Source organism: Talpa occidentalis, unplaced genomic scaffold, assembly GCF_014898055.3.
Source record: "Talpa occidentalis isolate TD23 unplaced genomic scaffold, MPIMG_talOcc4v2.1 talOcc4.14, whole genome shotgun sequence".
Lineage (NCBI taxonomy): Eukaryota > Metazoa > Chordata > Mammalia > Eulipotyphla > Talpidae > Talpa > Talpa occidentalis.
Window position 1 is genome coordinate 84,153,959 of NW_023601433.1, and position 19,175 is coordinate 84,173,133.

General features: G+C 59.5%; 1 protein-coding gene across 1 annotated transcript in view; it reads right to left on the minus strand.

Annotated features, from left to right (window-relative positions):
• Positions 1-18,268, minus strand: part of DTX1 (deltex E3 ubiquitin ligase 1) — a 32,419-nt gene extending 14,151 nt beyond the window's left edge. The window contains exons 1-2 of the mRNA XM_037511128.2: positions 17,980-18,268; positions 1,250-1,934 (exon numbers count right to left, since the gene is read on the minus strand). Coding sequence (XP_037367025.1) covers positions 1,250-1,934; positions 17,980-18,238 — 944 coding nt within the window. The 5' untranslated portion in view covers positions 18,239-18,268. The remainder of the gene's footprint in view (positions 1-1,249; positions 1,935-17,979) is intronic.
• Between the last annotated feature and the right edge of the window lie 907 nt (positions 18,269-19,175).

Consider the following 19,175-nt stretch of genomic DNA (forward strand, 5'->3'; position numbering starts at 1 on the left):
TATGCTGGCACTGGGCCCCCCTGAGAGGAAGGGCCTGCGGAAAGGGGGAAGGGTGGGGAAGGCAGGCAGGTGGCGGCCTCCGTAGTCCTTTCCATGGAAAATTCCAGAATGCCAAACCCCACACCAACGTCCTCCTGGAGGACATAGTCCTAACTGCTACTGATGACCCCTGGGACATGCACGACGTCACCGCAATGGGTGTCTATTCCTGTCTGACAGGTGACAAAACTGAGGCTCAGTGAAGGGGACTCAGCCTCTCAAAGGAACAGAAGGCAGACAGCCTCGTTCAGGGGCCCTTCCCATCCTTCCCGGAGGGGGCCCTCAAAAGCCGTGTCAGCTCTAACCTGGGCTGGTCTCAGGTCATCACAATCACTCCCAGGTCCTGGCACATGCCCACCTGGATTTTTCCCTTCTGGTCTAGCCCAAGGTCCCGGTCTTTGCCCCTCCCCCTCGTGGCTGCTCTCTGGTCCTCTGTTGAGCCTGGGCTCCAGGGCAGGCAGCGACAGGGGCCCTGTCCTGGGGCCTACATCCTCCCTGAGGGATTTTCAAAATCTGTGTGACCAGGTCCCCTGCCCCATGAAGTCCTGCTGGGAAAATCCCTTCATCAAAGAAATTCCAAGAAGGGCGGCTCCAGTGCACACAGGGGCTGGCTCATGCGTGCTGACCTCTCTGCTGCCACCCTCTTGCCACTATGCCAGCTCACCCCGGGAGGGCCGCGGGGGTGACGGCTGGGGCACGGCCGATGGGGGGATTCCTGTGGACCAGCGCTCCTGTCCAGCCCGCGCAGAGGCGGACTGAAAAACCCGCTAAAGACCCAAAGGCAACCCAGCTCAGCCTCTGGAATCCTACAGGTGGGGGTTCTGATCCCTGTTCTCCCCCAGGGCAACCTCTCCCAACCTCAGCCTCCCCACCTGTGCCAGAGGCACTCTAGAATTAGTTAGGGTGAGGAATGAGGTGCCGCAGGCAGAGTCGAGCAAATCAACATGACCCCCCTCCATGGCAACAGATGCAGCGGCCCCACCACTTGTGGACTGTGTGATGCGGGGCTCGGCCAACCTCCCTGACCAGTCTCCTCGCCCGTGCATTGGGGAGGGTGCCGGTGGACCACAGGGGCCTTAGCCGGGATCTACAAGACCGGCACGCGCCAAGGTGCTTAGTGTATGGCACAGAGTGAGGCTTAATGGAGACTAGACAGGATTCTCATTCTCCGCTGCGGGGCAGCCACCCCTGCGCCCCCGGCCCTTCTTACCCCGGCGGGATGGCGGCGCGTGCGCTCCCGGTGGTGGTGCGCTGGGGTCCCGGCCGGTTGAGGTTGTTCTGCCCGGGGGTGGGCGCGCCGCTGGGGTTGCTCGAGCTCCGCGGGGGCGCCCCGGCGGGCGGCGCAGGCTCGGCGGGGCCCACGGCGGCGGGCGCCGCCCAGAGCGCGGTGCCCGCGAAGGTGGCGCTGGGGCGCACGGCCAGCGCCCCGGGGGGCCCCCCGGGCGGCGGCGGGAGCGGCTGCGCGGGCGCGGGGGGCGCCTTGCGGCGCTGCGAGGCCAGGATGGCGTTGGAGGCGGCGCGCGTGCTGTTGACCAGCAGGCACTGCTGGCACGAGCAGGGCTGGCCCGAGTTGGCGCCCACGGGCCACGACTGCGACTTGGGGATGGAGCCGACCGTGAGCGGGTAGGCGAGGTCCAGGCGCCGGCGCAGGCGGCGCCGCCGGCGCGTCTGGCGGTTCATCTGGGACATGCTGTTGAAGTAGATGAGGTAGCAGAAGCCCAGCGACGAGAGGTCGAGCCACGGGTGCTGCTTCTCGTAGGCGTTCTGGATGGTGATGCAGATGTCCATGTCGTAGGCCGTCCACGCGCCCCCGTCACTCTCCCACTCCCACACGATGCCCTTGCCGGGCGCCGACGACGGGTCGTAGAAGTTGCGCCGCACGGGCCGCATGGTGCCTGCGGGCACAAGGGCAGAGGGTCAGCCCCGAGGGGTGCACGCGGGAGGGGGCCCCGGGGCGGGACAGGCGAGGGTCAGCGCAGGCCGGGGTGAGGGTGGGGAGGGGCTGGAGGGTCAGCCAAGGCGGGGGCGCACCGAGGTGGCCGGGAGCCCGGGCGCAGGCGAGGCAGGCGCTGCCACTGCGCAGGGGTCAGGAGGGCCCTGGGGGACGGGGGACCGTGACAGGGCAGCATGCAGTCTCCCGCCGACTGTCCGGAGGTCGCCCCGTCGCTAATTCCTGCATCAGCCCATTACCGAGGATCTTAATCGTGCACTAGTTCCACGGCGCAGCCATTCACCACTTCACCCGGGTAGTGAACCCTCAGCTCACGCCTTCAGCCACCCCTCCTCATGCACGCCAGCGTCTCCGCTCAGCTCGCCCACCAGGGCCTGCAGCCTCCACTGGGGCTTTTCGTTCATTCATTCATGCCTTTACTTCTTCTTGCTCCGCACTGACTCCTTTACTCGTGCACCCAGTCACTCCTTTCGCGACCACACTGTCTAAAGATGTGCTCCCGCCCCCGAGCCCTCCTTGACCTGCGCTCCTTCCCCGCTCTGCCTCCTCCGGCTGGCGTGTTTGATAATTCACCTGCGCCTCTTGTTGTCTGCCTGGCTCCCCCACTGGACTGTCACCGCCGCGAGGCAGGGGCTCTGTTTCATTCACTGCCACAGCCCCGGCGCCTGCACACAGTCGGTGTTCAACACATGTTTGCTCCAGCGTGAGTGGATGCAACAGACGCTGACCCATGTGGGATCGGGCTTTTTAAAACTCTTCCACGCCTCTTGCTTATCCCCCACACGGCCCGCGCCTCCGCCCACTTATTCGCTTCCTCATTCACCTGGTGGAGGCTCCTTCCTGACGGACATCTGCTGGCCGGCTGCCCTGTGGGGGGCTCCACGCTGAGCGCTCATTAAACATCAAGTTCAGAGCCATGTGGTGACCCCAGCCAGGTGGGGGTCATGCCCGTGTTGTGAAAACAAGGACACGGAGGCTCTGCTTGCCCCTGCGGCTGCGCGATCCCCCAGGTTCTAGCCGCCCCCCAACAGCAAGGCTCCAGGCAACTCCGGGTAATCAGGACAACCCATGGCCAAGGTTTCAGGACTTCTCAGAGGCTTGGCCAGCTCTGCGTGGGACGGGGTGCGGGGATTCTTTTGCTGGGTTCGCTGGGCTCCCCTGCCCATCCTCCAGGGTGGGGAGTCTTCTCCGCCCAGAGCCAGACTCGTGACTCCAGCGGTATCAGGCACCTGCCCCGGAGATCTCACGGGCGGCTCACACTCAGCTCTGCCCAAGCAAGCCTCCTCTTCCCAGCCACACCTGCCCCTGCCAGAGCCCTTCCCACCCCGGGGTGCCACCCTTCCAGATGCTCGCGTCCAGCCCTTCAGACCCAATGCCAATCTCTCGGTAAGGTATACACTCCACACCTTTCCCCTCCCCCCCGCACTGTTCTGCTGGTCTAAGCCATGGGTCCACGGCACCTCTCCCGCCGGGCCCGTTGCAGGAAACTCCTGACTGGTCTCTGCTCCCACCCCTGCCCTCAGTCTGTTCCCCGGCCAGAGGAGCCTATTCAGAGCAAGTCCCATCACATCCTGCTGCTCAGAATCCTCCCAGGGTGCCCTGCTCACCTGGAGGAAAAGCCAACATCCTCAGCCCAACTTTCCACGTCGTCTACACAGTCCCCACCACTCCCTGTGCTCAGCCAGCCTGACCTCCGGCCGCCCCTCACCACCCCAGACATCCCCGCCTCCAGGCCTTGCACGGGCAGTTTCCTCACCTGGAAGCCACCATGCCTCTCCCAGAACACAGGATGAGAATTAGGTTCTCACCGTCTCAGCCTCTCTCCCCGGTCTCTGCAATGCCACCTCTTTGGAATCTTCTCAGACCCCCCGTCTAAGGTGCCACCCTCCAGTGCCATCCTCTTCCCTGGCTTTAGTTCCCATCTTGGTGCTCGAAGCTCCCTGACATGCTAAACTAATCTGCCACTTTCTTATTCTCTGCCCCCTGCCATTGGGGCTGCCAGCCCACCGGCCCAGGAATGCGGGCCCTTCCTTCCTGCTGTGTCCCTTACTGCTTGGCCCCCTGTGCCCCACCCCCGTCACTTTGTGGCACTTTGTCCCCCCGCCCCCGCCAGGGTGCCCAGCCCAGGGATCAGCAGCAAGATGGGTAGGGACCTGCCATGGGTGGCCCCCCCAACCCTGGACTCCTCTCCCTGACCACACACCTGACTGTTCTTTACTTGGGCTCCTCTTTAGGGCTCAAGGAGTCTGTCCCCTGCCGGCTCTGTGTCACAGACCCACTGGCTGCAGGCCACCTCCGCCTGGTCAGTGCAAGACCCCGAGACAGGGAAGTCAGGGTTGCTGTTGCTGTGATGTGAGAGAGCAGAGTGGCTGGGCCCTGGGCTCCCGTCATGCTCCGTCAATCATGTGAAGACTCCCCCCGGGGTCTCCGGGGCGGCCTCATTCTGATGCCTGATTTATCATTTTAATTGAGTGTGTGCATATTGATTTTTTTCCCTGACAACAGTGTTCTTCATGGCAGCCCTGAGAGGGGACGAGGTTGAGGGAAATCTCAGATCCTGTTTCTGCTCTGCCCCGGAGCGCGGCTTTCCTCTCCCCTGGACCTCAGTTTCCCCTTCTGCAAAATGAGGGCTTGATGGTCTTCAGGTCTGATGTGCCACTGGCCTCCTGATGAAGCTAAAGCGCAGTGTTACCTGGCAGGTGCAATCCCTGGCTGGGAAGGGGTGGGGTCGGAGGACCCGTTTCATTTACCCACCCCTGCGAGCCAAGTCCTGTGCCGGGCAGGGCAGGGTCGAGTGGTCGAGTGGGAGGTGTAAAGAGGCTGAGAGAGACAACTCAGAAGCCTCACAGGTCATGGGCAAATTCTGGCTCCACACATAGCCTCAGTGTCTTCATCTGTGAAATGGGACTATTAAAACCTACCCCTGCCCCCCAGTTATTGTGGAACCAAGCAAGGTAATGTGTGTCATAGGTGCTTAGCAGAGGACTTGTCCATAGTAAGTGTTCGAGGACGGTTAGCCAAGACGATTGTTACTATTACATACGTGACCCACATGCACTCTCTCCTAGCCCTTCTTCAACTGGCAAACTCCTACTCATCCAACAAAACCCTCCATATGCCCACCTCTTCCAGGAAGGGCTTTTTCTATTCTTTGCTATGGCGGACATAGCAGCTTTTTATTGCAAATCTACCCTTGACTGTCATTACATTATTTGCTTTTGTTCTCCGTCTCCCTCATTAGTTGATGACTTTCAAGTAGACAAGGACCAGGTCAGAGTCATGTCTGTTCCCAGCACCAGGCACAGAGCCTGCAACTGAAACTGCAACCTACTTGGCACAGGCCAGGGCTCAGAGCAGGGAGGCAGAGAGGAGGGGTCAGTCTTGATGGAGCGGGCGTGGGGACTGCAGCAGGAGCCAGAGTGTGCTCGGGGTCCGGGGAGCAGGGTATAGGACTCCAAAGGTCAGTGTTGGCCAGTTTTGCAGCAAAGGACTCTGGGACCGTCTTCCAGCCAGGTCAGGGCCAGCCAGCCCAGGCATCCCTCTCTCCAGGGCTCTATTTACCAGGTATCGATTTTCCTGCCTGTTTACTGGTAGTTATTAAAGGCTGCGTCCCTGGAGTCCTTTTCAAACGAGATTGGAACCTGGAGAGCCGGAGTAATTAGGGCAGCGGCCGTCCTCCCTGCTGGGGCCTGCACCCCGCAGCGCTGCCACTGCCCGCCTGCCCGTTTGTCCACCCCTCTGGCTCACGCTGGCAGTGGACCAGGCCGAGGGGGACCAGCTGGTTCCCTGGTGACTTGCCTGAGCTGCGATCTCGAGATTTCTAAGGGCGCCACAACGGAAACACTCCCTCTCTCCAGCGGCCTTGGCCTAGATTTTCAGCCAGAACAATGGGTCTAAGATGGGGCTGGAGGTTCTTCAGCCTGGGAGATGGGAAAGAACTCAGACTGGTGCCCCGAGATACGGCTGGTCTTTCTCATCAGCCCATGCTGCCGGGTGTCCTTGGTGGGCCGCCCCCTCGCCGACTCCAGGGCACCCAGCTGCCCCGGCCACCAGTCTGCGTCCCCATGGCAGCTGGGGACCTGTGTCAAGCACATACCGTCGCCGGGTCTGTTTCTGTGTGTCTGCTTTTGTTGTCTGCCCCCACCCCGCCCGCCCGCCCTTTTAGTTGCTTAAGAAGGTTTGGTTGAAAAATTCCAATGTTGTTCCAGCTGAGTTAAGGGGATCGGCCAAATGTCAGCAGGAGGGCGGGAGGGGGCTGAAACCTGGTGTGGGGCGGCCACAGCCACTGCAGCCGGTGATGTGATGACCGGTTCAGGCCTGGGGCAGAGACGATGGGAGAGAGGGCTGGAGGCGAGGGGGCGGGAGGCACAGAGACGGTCAGAGAGGCCAAGGTCAAAATGGGAAATCTGAGGCAGATGGACGGAGAGCTCGGGCAGAGACAAAGAGCTGGAGAGACACAAAGAAACAAGACCTAGAGACCTCAAGACCGAGAAGTGAGTCTGGCAGACAGGCCTGAGCCGAGAGGAGAAAGCGGGGACACGGCAGCAGCAATAGGAGCGGAGATGCGTTTGGGGAGCACCCGCGAGCCGGGGCTGCACGCTGCACATTCCTGACACTGGCTCACTTTATCCGCGCTTGCTTTCTCCCAGGGGCACCGGGTTTATTCCCACTTTACTGATGAGGCAACTGAGACCCAGAGAAGTGAAATCTTGGGGGGCTGGGAACAGAAGGCTCCATTAGTGGAGTAAAGGAAAGGTCAGGTGGGCTGATCCTAATGGATTCAACTCAGCCAAGTGGTGATGCCGTGTTGGATGCCTCCAGTGACGGGGAACTCACTACCCTCTGTTGCTTCACCGCGAGTTTTCCACCCCGAGAAGGTGGTATTGACCTGACCTCTCCTTCTCCCTTTGGCCTGGTGGTGAGTTGTGTGGGTGTCTCAGCCCCCAGTTTGGGGCCTGACGAAGCTGACCCCATGCAGAGAGGACAGGACCCTGAGCCCCTACCTGCCCTTCAGCCTCCAAAAGTTTCCTCCCTGGGCTGGGCCGGGCCCCCTCTGGGGGTGGCTTCCCGGAGGGAAGTGATCTCAGTTGGGGGCACCCAGACAGGAAGGGGGGCCATGAGAGGCAGTCATGGGACATCCTGTAGGTGGGGGTGCCCCACTGTCCTGTGACTGGGTTGGGCGGTGGGCCGAGCACGAGTCGAGAGCCCATGGAACGCCAGGCCCCCTGAGGGCCTTCACTAACTCCCCCCCATCCAGAGGTCACCATAAAAACAAGGTGGTTCACACTCAGAGAATACACTTCCAAGCCCCAGGCTCATGTGAACCCCACAACAGCCCCATGAGGCGGGGATCAGTTCAGGATCAGCTCCACGGCCATCTGCAAGTAAGCGGTCCAGTCTGACCCACCCCAGGCTACCTGGATTCCAACCCACGTTCCCGAGGAAACTGAGACATGGAGGTTACACAGGCACAGAACACGGTTCAAACCTCAGACCTTCCAGAATGGCAGCCCCCTCCCTTAACCTGACCCACTCCCTTCTTCTGATTGTCTGGCTGATCCATGGGCTGTAGCAATACCCACCCCCTGCATTCATCAAATGCCTGCCTCGGGGTGCCAGCTGCCACAAGCAGGGCTTACCCACATACTCTGGTCCACGCTGCAGCCCTAGGGGTTCTAAGCACTATTATTAGCCCTGATGGGCAGATGGGGAAACTGAGGCTCCTTGGGATGACGTGAGGTCTGGCAGAGGGAGCAATGGGCCAGCATCCCCCACTGCAGCTGTGAACTCGGGCGCCTGCCCCTCCTGCCCTGGATCAACCATCCTGCAGTGTTTTGTTTCCCTCCAAACTCTCCCCGGGGACTCGTCAAGCTAAGCCGCAGCCCCATTAGCGGTTTCTGCACGTTTGAGGCCGGCCCAAGCTCTCCTGGGCCTGTGGGCAGCCAGGGCTGTGGAGAGAGGGAGGGAGGGAGGGGGTCTCCAGGCCTGAGGAAGGCTGAGGCTTGCTCGGCTCTCAGAGAGGCTCGCACCTTTGAATGGGCTCTGAAAGGCCCTTTCCCGGGAGCTCCCGCAGCTGGCGGCTGGCTGGGCCACTGTATGGGCTGCGATTGGGGGCTTCCCGGTCCCCTGGCTTCCAGCACACTGGGGTTCAGATCCCAGGGCACAGCAGCAAGAGTGGGAAATGCTGGGGTGGTGCTGCACCTCCCCCTGCAGTGACCTTTAGGGCTAACCGGCCCTAGGTCCGGCTGGGCAACCAGCGCGCAGGGGAAGAACAGCAAAACCCTACCTGCTGCACCTCCCCCCGCAGTGATCTTTAGGAATGGCTTTCGCCAAGGTCCCTAGATCCGGCTGGGCAACCAGCGCGCGGCGGGAGAACAGCCTGAAGCAGAGGAAGTGCAGCGGAAGTTCCCTGAAAAGGCAGAAGCTTATCAAAAGAGAACGACCACCAAGAACCACTACAAGAATGCTAAAAATCTTATCCCGTCTTTCTAGAACTACAAACTTTAATCCCTTATCTGTCTTTCTAAACTTCCTCCTTTCTTCTATAATGGTCATTGCTTGTTATGTAGATCACCTCCCTGATGGTGATAGACTGAGCCCAGGAGCAAGCTAATTTCTTTGATATTCATTCCTGTGCTTTTGGAAAACATACATATACTGGTCACAAACTCAAACAAAATTACACTCAGATTTTCACTCTTGAAGTGTGTCTGTTTGTCATTTCTTTCGCCGACGCCCTGACCACCCTGCACGCTTCTCTCAACCCTGAGGTGGCCTCATCGTCTACTGCTGTGCTGGTCCGTGGCAGGGTGGGGGCAGCTAGGGAGCAGAAGAGAAAGACAGTCTCTCCTCTCCTGGAGCCCTGGGTTGGCTGGGACAACTGACCTGGCCTTTGCAGGCCTCTCCGTCCTCACCTGTGAAGTGGGTGTGATCAAGGTAGATGCCCACAGAGCTGCTCTACGTGCCGCACATCTGCAGCTCTCAGTGCACACAATATTCGAGAGCAGATGTGGTTACCATTGCCTCGTGCAATGCTGAGGCGCAGAGGGAGAGTGATGTGCCCAAGTCACACAGCCTCTAACCTACTAAGTCTGGATTTAACCCAGTCAGATTTGAACTCCCAATTTCCACCACCACCACACAGGTCAAAGCCACCTTTTCTGCTGCCCGGTCCCCTGTCCCAGCACCCACACTTTGTGTTCTGTAGCGTATTCTCACACGGCAGCCCTCTCGCGAACCACATCAGTTCCCTGTTCAACACCTGCCAGTAGCTCCCTGGTGGCTGCAGGAAGCAGTCCAAGCTCTTTAACTCATCTTTGGGGCCCATCACAAGCTGTCTGCACAGCTCAGACTCAAGCCACACCAAACTTCTATTCTCTGAACAGACCACGCATGGGCTCACCTCTATATACCCCCTTGCAGCGGGGGTACCCCCAAGGAAGCACATCATAGCTCGCTCAGTGTCTGCTCCCTACAGCCTGAGTGTTTCTCAAAGGTTCAGCTTGCTTTCAGCCACCTTCGCAACTCTCCACAGCCAGGAGCACAGAGGGCAGGCACTTAAAAAATGCTAGCTGAATGAATGAATGAATGAATGAATGAACGAATGAATGAACGGCCACATGCACATGAACCTCACTAACTGTGACAAATGACAAGGTCGGAGACGGCAGATTAGTGGTAGATGTGATTTTGTTTGGTTCACATGCTGCTTACATTAAAGAAGTAGAATGAAATCATTAAAGAAGTAGATGAAAATTTAAAAATTGAAGCGGTCATACGTAGTATTTAAAGAAGGCAAACACACAGATGAACTATACAAAGCAAACAAACTATTGGACCAAAAATGACAAATAAAAACTGGAGTGGACTCACTCAAGTCTGGATTTCAAAAACCCCTAAATAGCCAAAGATGTGGAAGGACTGGCCTCCTTGACCACAGTTAGCAGAAGCAAAAGCCCCTCAACTCATGCTTTCAAGCACTTATTGAGCACCTACTGGGTCCCAGGTGCTAGAGAACAGGACAGTTAAAACCCTTTGCCTCCCCAGTCACTGCACACACGTCTCCTAACCGCCCAGGTCCTGTAAGCATCTGACTTTCCAGCCTCTGTCTAGGGAGGAGAACCTGGGCCCCAGAGAGAGACAGGGACTTGTCTTAGATCACCCTCAAGTTAGAGGCTGAGACCCTGGTCCCCTAGACTTAATTTCCATAGCACCAGGTGACCGCACCTTGGATGAATGAACCTTTGTTCCCTAGAAGAGAGGAAGCTGGGGCAGACTCCATAATGGTGCAATTTCAGGTGAACTCTAAGCTTCCCTTGGTGCAGAGGGAGGAAGCGAGGACAAAGGCTGGGCACGGCGGTGGCCCGGCCTGTCATCAGAGAGGTGGCCAGGCCGCGGCTGCTGGCAGGACGATCCTGGCGGCCAGCGCTGCCTCCTTTGATTGTCTCGTCCTTTGTTCTGCATTTCAGGGTGTTCAGCTCCTGGGCCCCATGCCAGACTCCCTCCCGTACCCTGACACTGGCTGCCACTACTGCCCAGGCAGGTGGAGGTGGCAGCCTGGAGCAGCGCCAGAGGAACGAGAGGAGGTGCCCAGAGTGGGAGAGGCTCTTGGCCAGGATGGCAGAGTAAGGACACAGCCACCCAGGACAGGGCAGAGACTCAGCCCCCCAGCCTGGCAGCTCCTGGGGCATCAAGGTCAGAAACAGCCCTATATCGGGGCCTCCTTGGTGCCTGGCCTCCCATCACGCCCCACCAGAATAGAAGGGCCTTGAGGCAGGGGTTTGTGTCAGTCCTGGTCACTGCTCCTTCCCTAGTGCCCAAGAGAGCACCTGGCACACAGTAGGTGTTCATCAAATTCCTGCTGAATGAATGCACGACTATTGATCGCAGGCCCAGCAGACAGGTACTGTTGGTGTGGACAAATTCCAGAGAAGAACACTGAAGCTCAGAGAGGGAGTGTCGTTTACCCAAGATCACATGGCAGCCTCCTGCCCCCACAATTACCAGAGAGATGCTAGGAAGGAACCTGAAGCCTGGGCCTCACCCACCAGGCTCCCCTGTTTCCAGGTTTTGGGTCCCATGTCCTCAGGCGGAATCAGGAAGGCAGCAGGGTCGAGTGGGGGTATCTATGTCAACTTCGAGGCTGGCAGGCATGGAGCCTGTCCCGAAAGGACCCCCTGGGGTGTGCTGCAAGGGGGAGGCCAGGGGAGACCCAGATGAGTGGGTGGGAGGTGGGAGGGGCCCTGGGCTTCCTCCTTACCCTGAGAGCTCCACACTGAGGAGGGACGCAGGGCCAGTGCTCACGACCTAAATGTGACTGGTCCTGCCCCATCACCGCACCTTCTATCCTGGCCACTCATTATCCTCCAGCTGCCTCTGTGACTGCCCCATTGAACCCCATGACTCCCCCTTCACCCCTTATCACCTTCTTCGTCCCCTCCCTCAAAGCCCCCCCACGCCCATCACTGCTCCCCTCCCCTTCCCCATGATAGCAGTTACGACCCTCCCCGTCACGGCCCTTTTGGTGATGCCCCTCTCCACCCTTCTGCAGAGCTCTGATGGTCCCCCCACCCCCGTCTCCCCACGCCCCTCCCTTGCCGCAGTTCTCATCACCCTCCCTGTCACCTCCCCCATTGCAACCCCCACCCCTCCCCCCTCACAGCTACTGCCACCTCCCGCATCCCTAGGGAGGAGGAGGCTGGGGGGCTGGGAGGGAGCAGGAAAGGTGGAGAGCGGAGAAGGGGCAGGAGATGGGAGGTGGGCAACAGGGTGTGGGGAGGATCCCCCCAGCCCCGCAGGGGAGGCGCAGTGGTACTGTCCAAGGTGCTGGGCCTCGAGACCTGGAGGCAGGAGGCAGGCTAGAGCTCAGAGCGGATCTGAACACTGAGCCATCTTTCCCCAGCTTGGGCAAGTGGCACCCACACTCTGAGCCTTGGTTTTGCTGTGTGTAGCAAGGGGGGATGCTGGCTGGCTGGCTGGAGGGAGCACAGACAGGCTGTAAGGAAGTGCCTGTATCAGCAACCACCCAGCCACCGTGCCTGCTCCAGCTCTGGCCTCTGAGGACCTAAGATTAATGAGGTTGGTCCTGCAGCATGGTTCTGGGTCCCCTGGGGGCCAGCTGCTAAAGGGTAGCAGCTGGCAGCCCAACCAGGTCTGGTGGGCCCCAAGAGACTTCCATACCCCTCCCTACCTCCCCCTTCCTGTCACAACCTTCCTTTCCCACCCAGGCCTGGGGTCTCGGCATATACTTCTATTCCAGGCCTTGGCTGATGCTGTTCCTTCCACCTAGTAGCGTTCCTCCCACTGTTCTCTTTCTCCAAACCATGCGGACTCTAGGAGGACCCCTCCTCCAGGAAGTCCTCCCTCTCAGACCCCACAGGCACACACTGCCCACCTCACCTCACTGAAGGCAGCCTGTACTTCCCTATGAGGCAGTCACATCTTTTTCTTATTTGCATAGCATGAGTGCTAACTATGTGCGAAGGAATATTCATGCTTTTACCTGCACTGTCTCATTGAATCCTCCCAACAACCTGCTCAGGAGGGACAGTTCTTATTCCCATTTTACAGAGCAGGAATCTGAGGCTCAGAGAGGTTAAGGGGCTTGCCCATGGTCACACAGCCAGAAGAGGACCGAGCTAGAATTCAGATCTATATTTGCTGGCTTCATGAGGCCATGAAGTTCAAGGGTTCAACGACTATTCCCATGATCTATATTTGCCTTTTAACTCCTCTGGACTCAGAAACCAATTTGGCAAGGATCTGGTCCTTCTCTCTGAGTCCCCAGGACCCAGTCCAGGGCCTAGTACTGTGCGGCACCATTGACCATCATATAAAAGCGGTGATGAATTTATGGTATCTGAAGACGCTCATGGAGCCGGACCAGTTGCCAGAGGCCAAAGGGGTGGTCTGGATGGTGGAAATGCGGGCAGCGCGACCGCGGTAGTGGGGGACCGGCTGCCATCTTGGATGGACCCCGCCCTTCCCAAACACATTTCCTCTTCTCACACCTGCATCAGCCCCAGGGGCCTCCCAGGTTGGCTAGGAGAGGGTCCCAACGGGTCCTGTAACCGGGGAGCTGGCCCTGGAGGCCTCTGGGGTTGCACGAGCTGTTCCCTCCATGCTACAGACTCTGACAAGGAGCCTCATCACGGCTCATGAGGGAGAAGGGGGAGGGGATGCTCTCTGGGCCTCGACCGTCACTGTGTTCTCCATCTCCTAGACCCATCTGGAGGACTGGCTTCCTGCTTGGGAGTAACTGGCTGTGTGATCTTGAGCAAGTCACTCACCCTCTCTGGGCCTGCGCAGTGACCTGCTTGGCAGCCTAAATTCTGGAAGTGCTCTCCCTGGAGGGGGCTGCTGCTCCCTCTGGGTGGCCCCCCCAACCTCCAGGAGCCTAAGAGAGGCTCAGACAGGACCTTCCCAGTAGGAGGGCACCATGGATGCATTCCTGTTGCCCAGAGAAGGGATACAGGCTTGGGAGATGCTGGAACTAGTCGCCACCTGTCACTCCAGCCTGCCAGTTTGGTAGCGCCAGGCACAGCCAAGCTTCGGCCTGGGGACAGCAGTTGTGGTTAGTGTCAGCCTGGCGTGCATCTGTGTCCCATCTACAGAATGGGCAAAGGGCAGCCAGAGTCTCCCCTGGCAGTCCAGGGGGAGGAACCTGGGGGACACCAGACGATCAGAAAGTAGCCCTCACCTCTGCCCCCCGCCACGGGCATCCAAGGAAGAATCTGGAAGTGCCTGAGAAGTGACATTGTGTCCCATCTCTCTGCAGCTCTGGGGACAGTGGGGATAATTAGGTGAGGCAAAGGCAGGGTGGTCACATGACCCCAGGGAAGTTGTGGCCTGGCGGGGGTTGGGGGGGGCAAAAAGCATTTCCCAGACCTATCCCTCTCTGCTGCTGGGAGCTGACCCTTTGCCCCCAAGGCCCCTGAGGGTTCCTGGCCCAGCTGCTGTGCCTACCTGGGCCACCCCTTAGGCTTGGCTTCCCCTTTGTGAGATCCTGATTTGCTTGTGGTGGGGACAGCTCGAGAAAAAGGAAACAGCATGTGGTGTGGCAAGAAGGGTCCCGAAAATACAGCGCAGAGGCTGTGCAGAGCGTACCCCGTTGTCCCTTGCCTACCTCTAGCCCTTCCCCTGCCCTCAGCCTGACCTGGGATACCACTGTCTGACATCACGGGGTTCAGGGGTTCAGGGTCACAGCAGCCCCCCTCCACATAGGGCAGCTCCAGTTTCCAGTCCACACTCTGGACTTCAAAGAGGACCTGGCCCCCTGTGGGGATCCGTGCAAATAGCCCAGCAGCGGGAGGGGAGCAGGCACCGGCTGAACAAACAGCAGCCCCCAGGGGACGGGGCCTGGCCTCTGCCTGGGGTCTGAGCTGCTTCTGTGGCCGGCACCTGGGGCATTTGGTGCCAGCGGTGGGTGTGGGGCCGGGCCGTGTGTACATACCACACCGCGCCTTGCATACGCCACACGTGGGTGTTCCCGGTGTTGCCAGGCCGGGTGTGTGTGGCGCCAGCGCTTCCCCGTGGGCAGGCTGACAACCTGGCAGGGCGAGGGTCGCCCAACCCACCCACTGCCTGAGCTTGCACAGCTCACCAGCGCAGAAGGGTTTTTACAGTTTACATTCACATTTTTAAGTAGTTGGGAAAAAAAGACTATCTCATGACCCCGGAAAATGGTATGAAATTCAGCTCAGTCCCACAAGTGCCATCAGAGCTCAGTCTCGTTCACTCATGGCCTATGGTCTGTGGCTGCTTCCGCCAGCAGTTACAACAGAGAACTCAGGGCCCAGAGCTGAAGTAGTTACTCTCTGACTGCACTGCCAGCTCCTCTGTGAGGGCACCAGTATAGCGGGGGCACGCTGCTACCTCCCCTCCCCCCCAAATGAGAGTTCAACTTTGATGAACTTACCGAGAATTTTACAACTAGAAAATCTACGTGAAGTGTTCATTTCAGGACATACAGGAGAGTTTTGGGTTTTACAGTTTTATATTGTTTTTAGTGTTGTGTGTGTGTGTGTGTCTGTGTCTTACTTTTTTCAAGAGTTGAGATCTGCTGCTCATCTCTCCTGTACCGGCAGAGTTAGGCACATGCCAGGCACATGGTGGATGACTGCTCAAGGCTGGTGGGATTAAAATCACCGACTTGGTTCTCTCCATCAGAGGGACAACCCTGCTGCAGGTGATGTTCTCACGCCCATTTCATAAATGTGGAAACTGAGGCCTGGAGAGGTAAGGACACCGCCTGGGCCATCACAGTGAGAACGAGCTGTCCTTTCTTGACACTGTACTGCCCCCGGGAGCAGAGGGGGACGCAGTATGGAGTGTCTAGTGGGAAGCTTCTAGCCTCCTCCCTCCTGCAGTTTCCTGGCATCCAGGTCTACTCTCCCCCAGCCCCATGGGTTTCCAGTCCTCAGCTCCCACTGGGGGGTCTTGGCAGGCCCTCAGGAGTCCAATGGGAAATGAGTGTTTTTTCCCTTTGCCGGCAAATAGGCAAGTGTGGAGTGAGTAGCTCAGGGGAGGGTGAAGGGGGTGGCTGAAGCTGAACTGGGCGATCTAGGGAGGCTGAACCATAAAGATGGTACCATGGGGAGTTAGGAACCTGCTGAAAGGGAGGGGTAGAGGGAGTGTGGAGAGCAAGGAACCCAAGTGGGCATGCTAGGAAGAGCAAAGGGAGGCAAGGTGGTCAGTGTGGTGGTCTTGGGTAGGGCTGCCCCAGCTCCGAAGGGCCCCCCAAGCTGGGCACCACCCAGCACTATCCCAACCTGCAGGATGGCGAATGTGAAACCAAGGAGGGCCCCCACCTCCTTCTGCTATTGGACCCCTGCCTTCCACCAGAGAAGATCTGGGATAAACCAGAGGGGCTGGAGGAAGCCTAACCTCCTCAGCCCGCTCTCGGGGACGCACGCCTCTCTGGGAGAAGGCGCACGGGCGCGGTGAGGACATCTACGCTTATGATATACTCCAAAGCCCTTTTCAGGACTGCCTAAGCCTGTATGTCAGGCCCCCACTCCAAATTCACCTTGCACTGCCTTCCCTTTGTTCATTGCACTCAAACACAACAGACTTGAATGTACTCTGCTATTTTCCACCACAGGGCCTTTGCACTGGCTGCTCCTCTGCTTGGAACTCCATTCCACCCTCCAGCAGCCTTCAGATCTGGGTTTAAACATCACTTCCTTGAATGAGCCTCCCATGACCACCCCCAGGCCAGGTGTGGTTCATGTTCTCTGACGTGTGGTTATGTGTCTTCTTGCTCCCTAGCTACACCAGGACTCCCGGCGTACCCCTGGGGGAGGACTCTACTATGGCCCCATCTGTCTTGCCCTTTGTAGTATCTTTGCACAGGATCTGACACTCAGCGCGGGGTTAACAGGAGGTGATGTGATGGCGCGCGTGAGTGACAGACACCTCCCATGAGTACAGTCAATGCCCAGAGTTATGAAAACATAGATGGACAGAGAAGTACCATCAACAAACCATTTGTTTCAAATTTGCTCAAGCTTCCACCCTTGGTGACATCTCTGTAGGGGCCAGCAATAGTCGAGAGCAGAGCTATCGGCTAGATCTTTCTGCATGGATGGCAATGTTCTGGTTCTACCCTGTCCAGTGTGGTAGCCAGAAACACAGGTGGCCACAGAGCACCTGAATGTGGCTGGAGGGACTATGGAACTGAACTGTACATTTTACTTAAATTTTAACGTAGATGTAAATAGCCACATGGAGTCAGTGGCTACCATACTGGATAGCACTGCTCTGGAGAGAAGGAAAGTGTTCTGCCCCAGATTTGGGGGGCTCCCCAAATCCCCATCATCGGACATGCCAAGGACTTTCTGGCAGCTTCCATGAGACTGGGCCTCATCCTCCCCCACTGCCCACCATGCTTGCCACAGAGACCACTAGTCAACAACGACTCTGGGGGGTGTCCAAACCCCAGAACAAAAGTGCTGAGCATGGACCTCACCATATTTAACACCGTCCTCACCTATCGCACAACCACCATCATTCTCTACACACCACCATCGCATCACCACACCCCCAAGGCCGCAACGATCAGCAGCACCCCCAACTGCCAAACTCCAGAACAAAAGTGCTGAGCATGGACCTCACCATGTTTAACACCGTCCTCACCTATCACACAACCACCATCACTCTCTACATCACCACTGTCGCATCACCACACCCCCAAGGCCTCAACGATCAGCAGCACCCCCAACTAATCCCAGTCAGTACCACCACCGACAAGTCACCACTGACACTTTCCATCATCACCACCCCGCCCCCACCATCAACACCACCGACACCCCACCCCCGTCTTTAGCACCCCCACACACCACCCCAACACCACCGACACTTGGAGTCAGTATTGGATGCCATGGAGAGCTCTGGCTCTGGAATTCAAGGGCCTGGACTTGAATCCCAGCTCTGAGTTTAAAACACTCAGCTGCTGGGAGACTCAGCTTCTTCATCTGTGAAACGGGGCTAGTCACAACCATGCAATAAAAAGCCAGGTTGCCAGGGACTGCTAGGAGAAAATCAAAGGAGGAAGTGCACGGAAAACCCTTGGAGTAAGGTAAGCGAGGGCTAAGGCTTTTCCGGCTCCTGGGCTGAGCGGGCGCACTTTCAGCCAATCCTTTCCCATCTGCGAGAGGCCCTGATCCGCCCGTTGTACAGATGAGGAAACTGAGGATTGGAGAGGGGGTGAATCTTGCCCAGGATCCTGCATGAATAGGAGGCTGGACTGGAACTCGAGTCCTGAACTGGAGTCTAGACCAGCCCTTTCGGGAGTGGGGGCTAGAGGAGAGGGAGGCTGGCTGAAAGCAGACCGGCCTTCCTGCCATTCAGGCTCCCTCCTCAGGGAGACGGGGGGTTTCTGCACCCCACAGGAGGTGCAGGTGCAGTGGTGAGCAGGGGTGTCTGGCTGGCCAAGTCCGGGGCAAGGCGGGGCGTGGGGTTGTGGGGGTGTGTGTGCCAAGTCTGCTCACCTGTGTCCTGGCGAAACTGGTGCATGGACTGCAGGTCGATGATGTAGGGCACCAGCTGGGCATCCACCTGCCCCAGGACCACCGAGCCGCGGGCGTCCTCCTTGAGCACGTTCTCGATGTGGTGGCACACGGTGGCCGTGTAGGGCCGCCAGCGGCTGTGCTCGTTCAGCCACTCCCACACCACCACCCGGGCCACGTTCTGCGGCGGGAAGCCCAGCCCGCTCCCTGGCAGCATCACCCCCTGGCCCGGCCGAGACATGGCCGCGGCTGCCCCGGGAGCCAGGGCCCAGCGGCGGGGCCCAGCCCCGTCCTGGGCCTGGAGGCAGGCAGGGAACTTCCTCTCTCCCCAGAGGCGCGGGCCCGCAGGGCCTCCTCCAGGTCCCACTTAGTCTCGGGCGGCCCAGAGGCCTCAGCCCAGGAGCCTGGCTGGCGTCTTCAGGGACCCTCCCGCAGAGCTGTCTCAGACGAAGGGCGCTGGTCTGGGAAGGCGCTGTCTGTCTTCCGACCCGGCTAGTGTTGCTCTAAATTCCTGGGTTCCCTCGTGCAGGTGCGGGAGTCCAGGCGGCCCCCCACTCTGGGTCAGCTCTTGGCCGCTGTCCTTCCCAGCGGGGCGGGCCTGTCACCCAGGGCCGCCCGCGCCTGCCGCCCTCTGCGGCGCCCCGCGGCCCTCTGCGCCCCGGCTGCTGCGTCCTGGACCCAGAGCTTGGCTCCAGCGGGGCGCTCGCGGGCCGCGGGTCCGCCCCCCGACGGCTCCTGCAGAAGGGGGCGTCCCGGTGCCCCGCGGCCCGCTCCTCCCTGCTCCGCGGGGTCCTGGAAGGCCTGGGGGGCCGGAGCGCGCCGGGGGAGGGCGCGGCGGTGTCCCCGGCCGGCCGGCGCGGGCTGCGGCTGCGGAGCCGGGCGGGGGCCGAGAGGGGCGGGGGCCCGCGGGCACGCCCCACCCCACCCGTGCTCGAGACCTGCGGGAGACAGAGGGGAGAGGGCCCTTTAAGAGGAGAGCGCAGCACCCCCTCCCCCTTCCCGGGAGAGCGAGCGTGGAGAACAATGGGGAACCGAAGGGGGGGCAGGCAGGGGGGCTGCGGGGGGTCCCCCCGCCGCGATCCCTCGGGCCGGCCTGGAGGCAGGGCCGGGGCTGGGGACGCGGCTCCCCGAGACTCCGCGCCAGCCGCTCCTCGGCGACCCCGGCGCTTCCCCGGCCC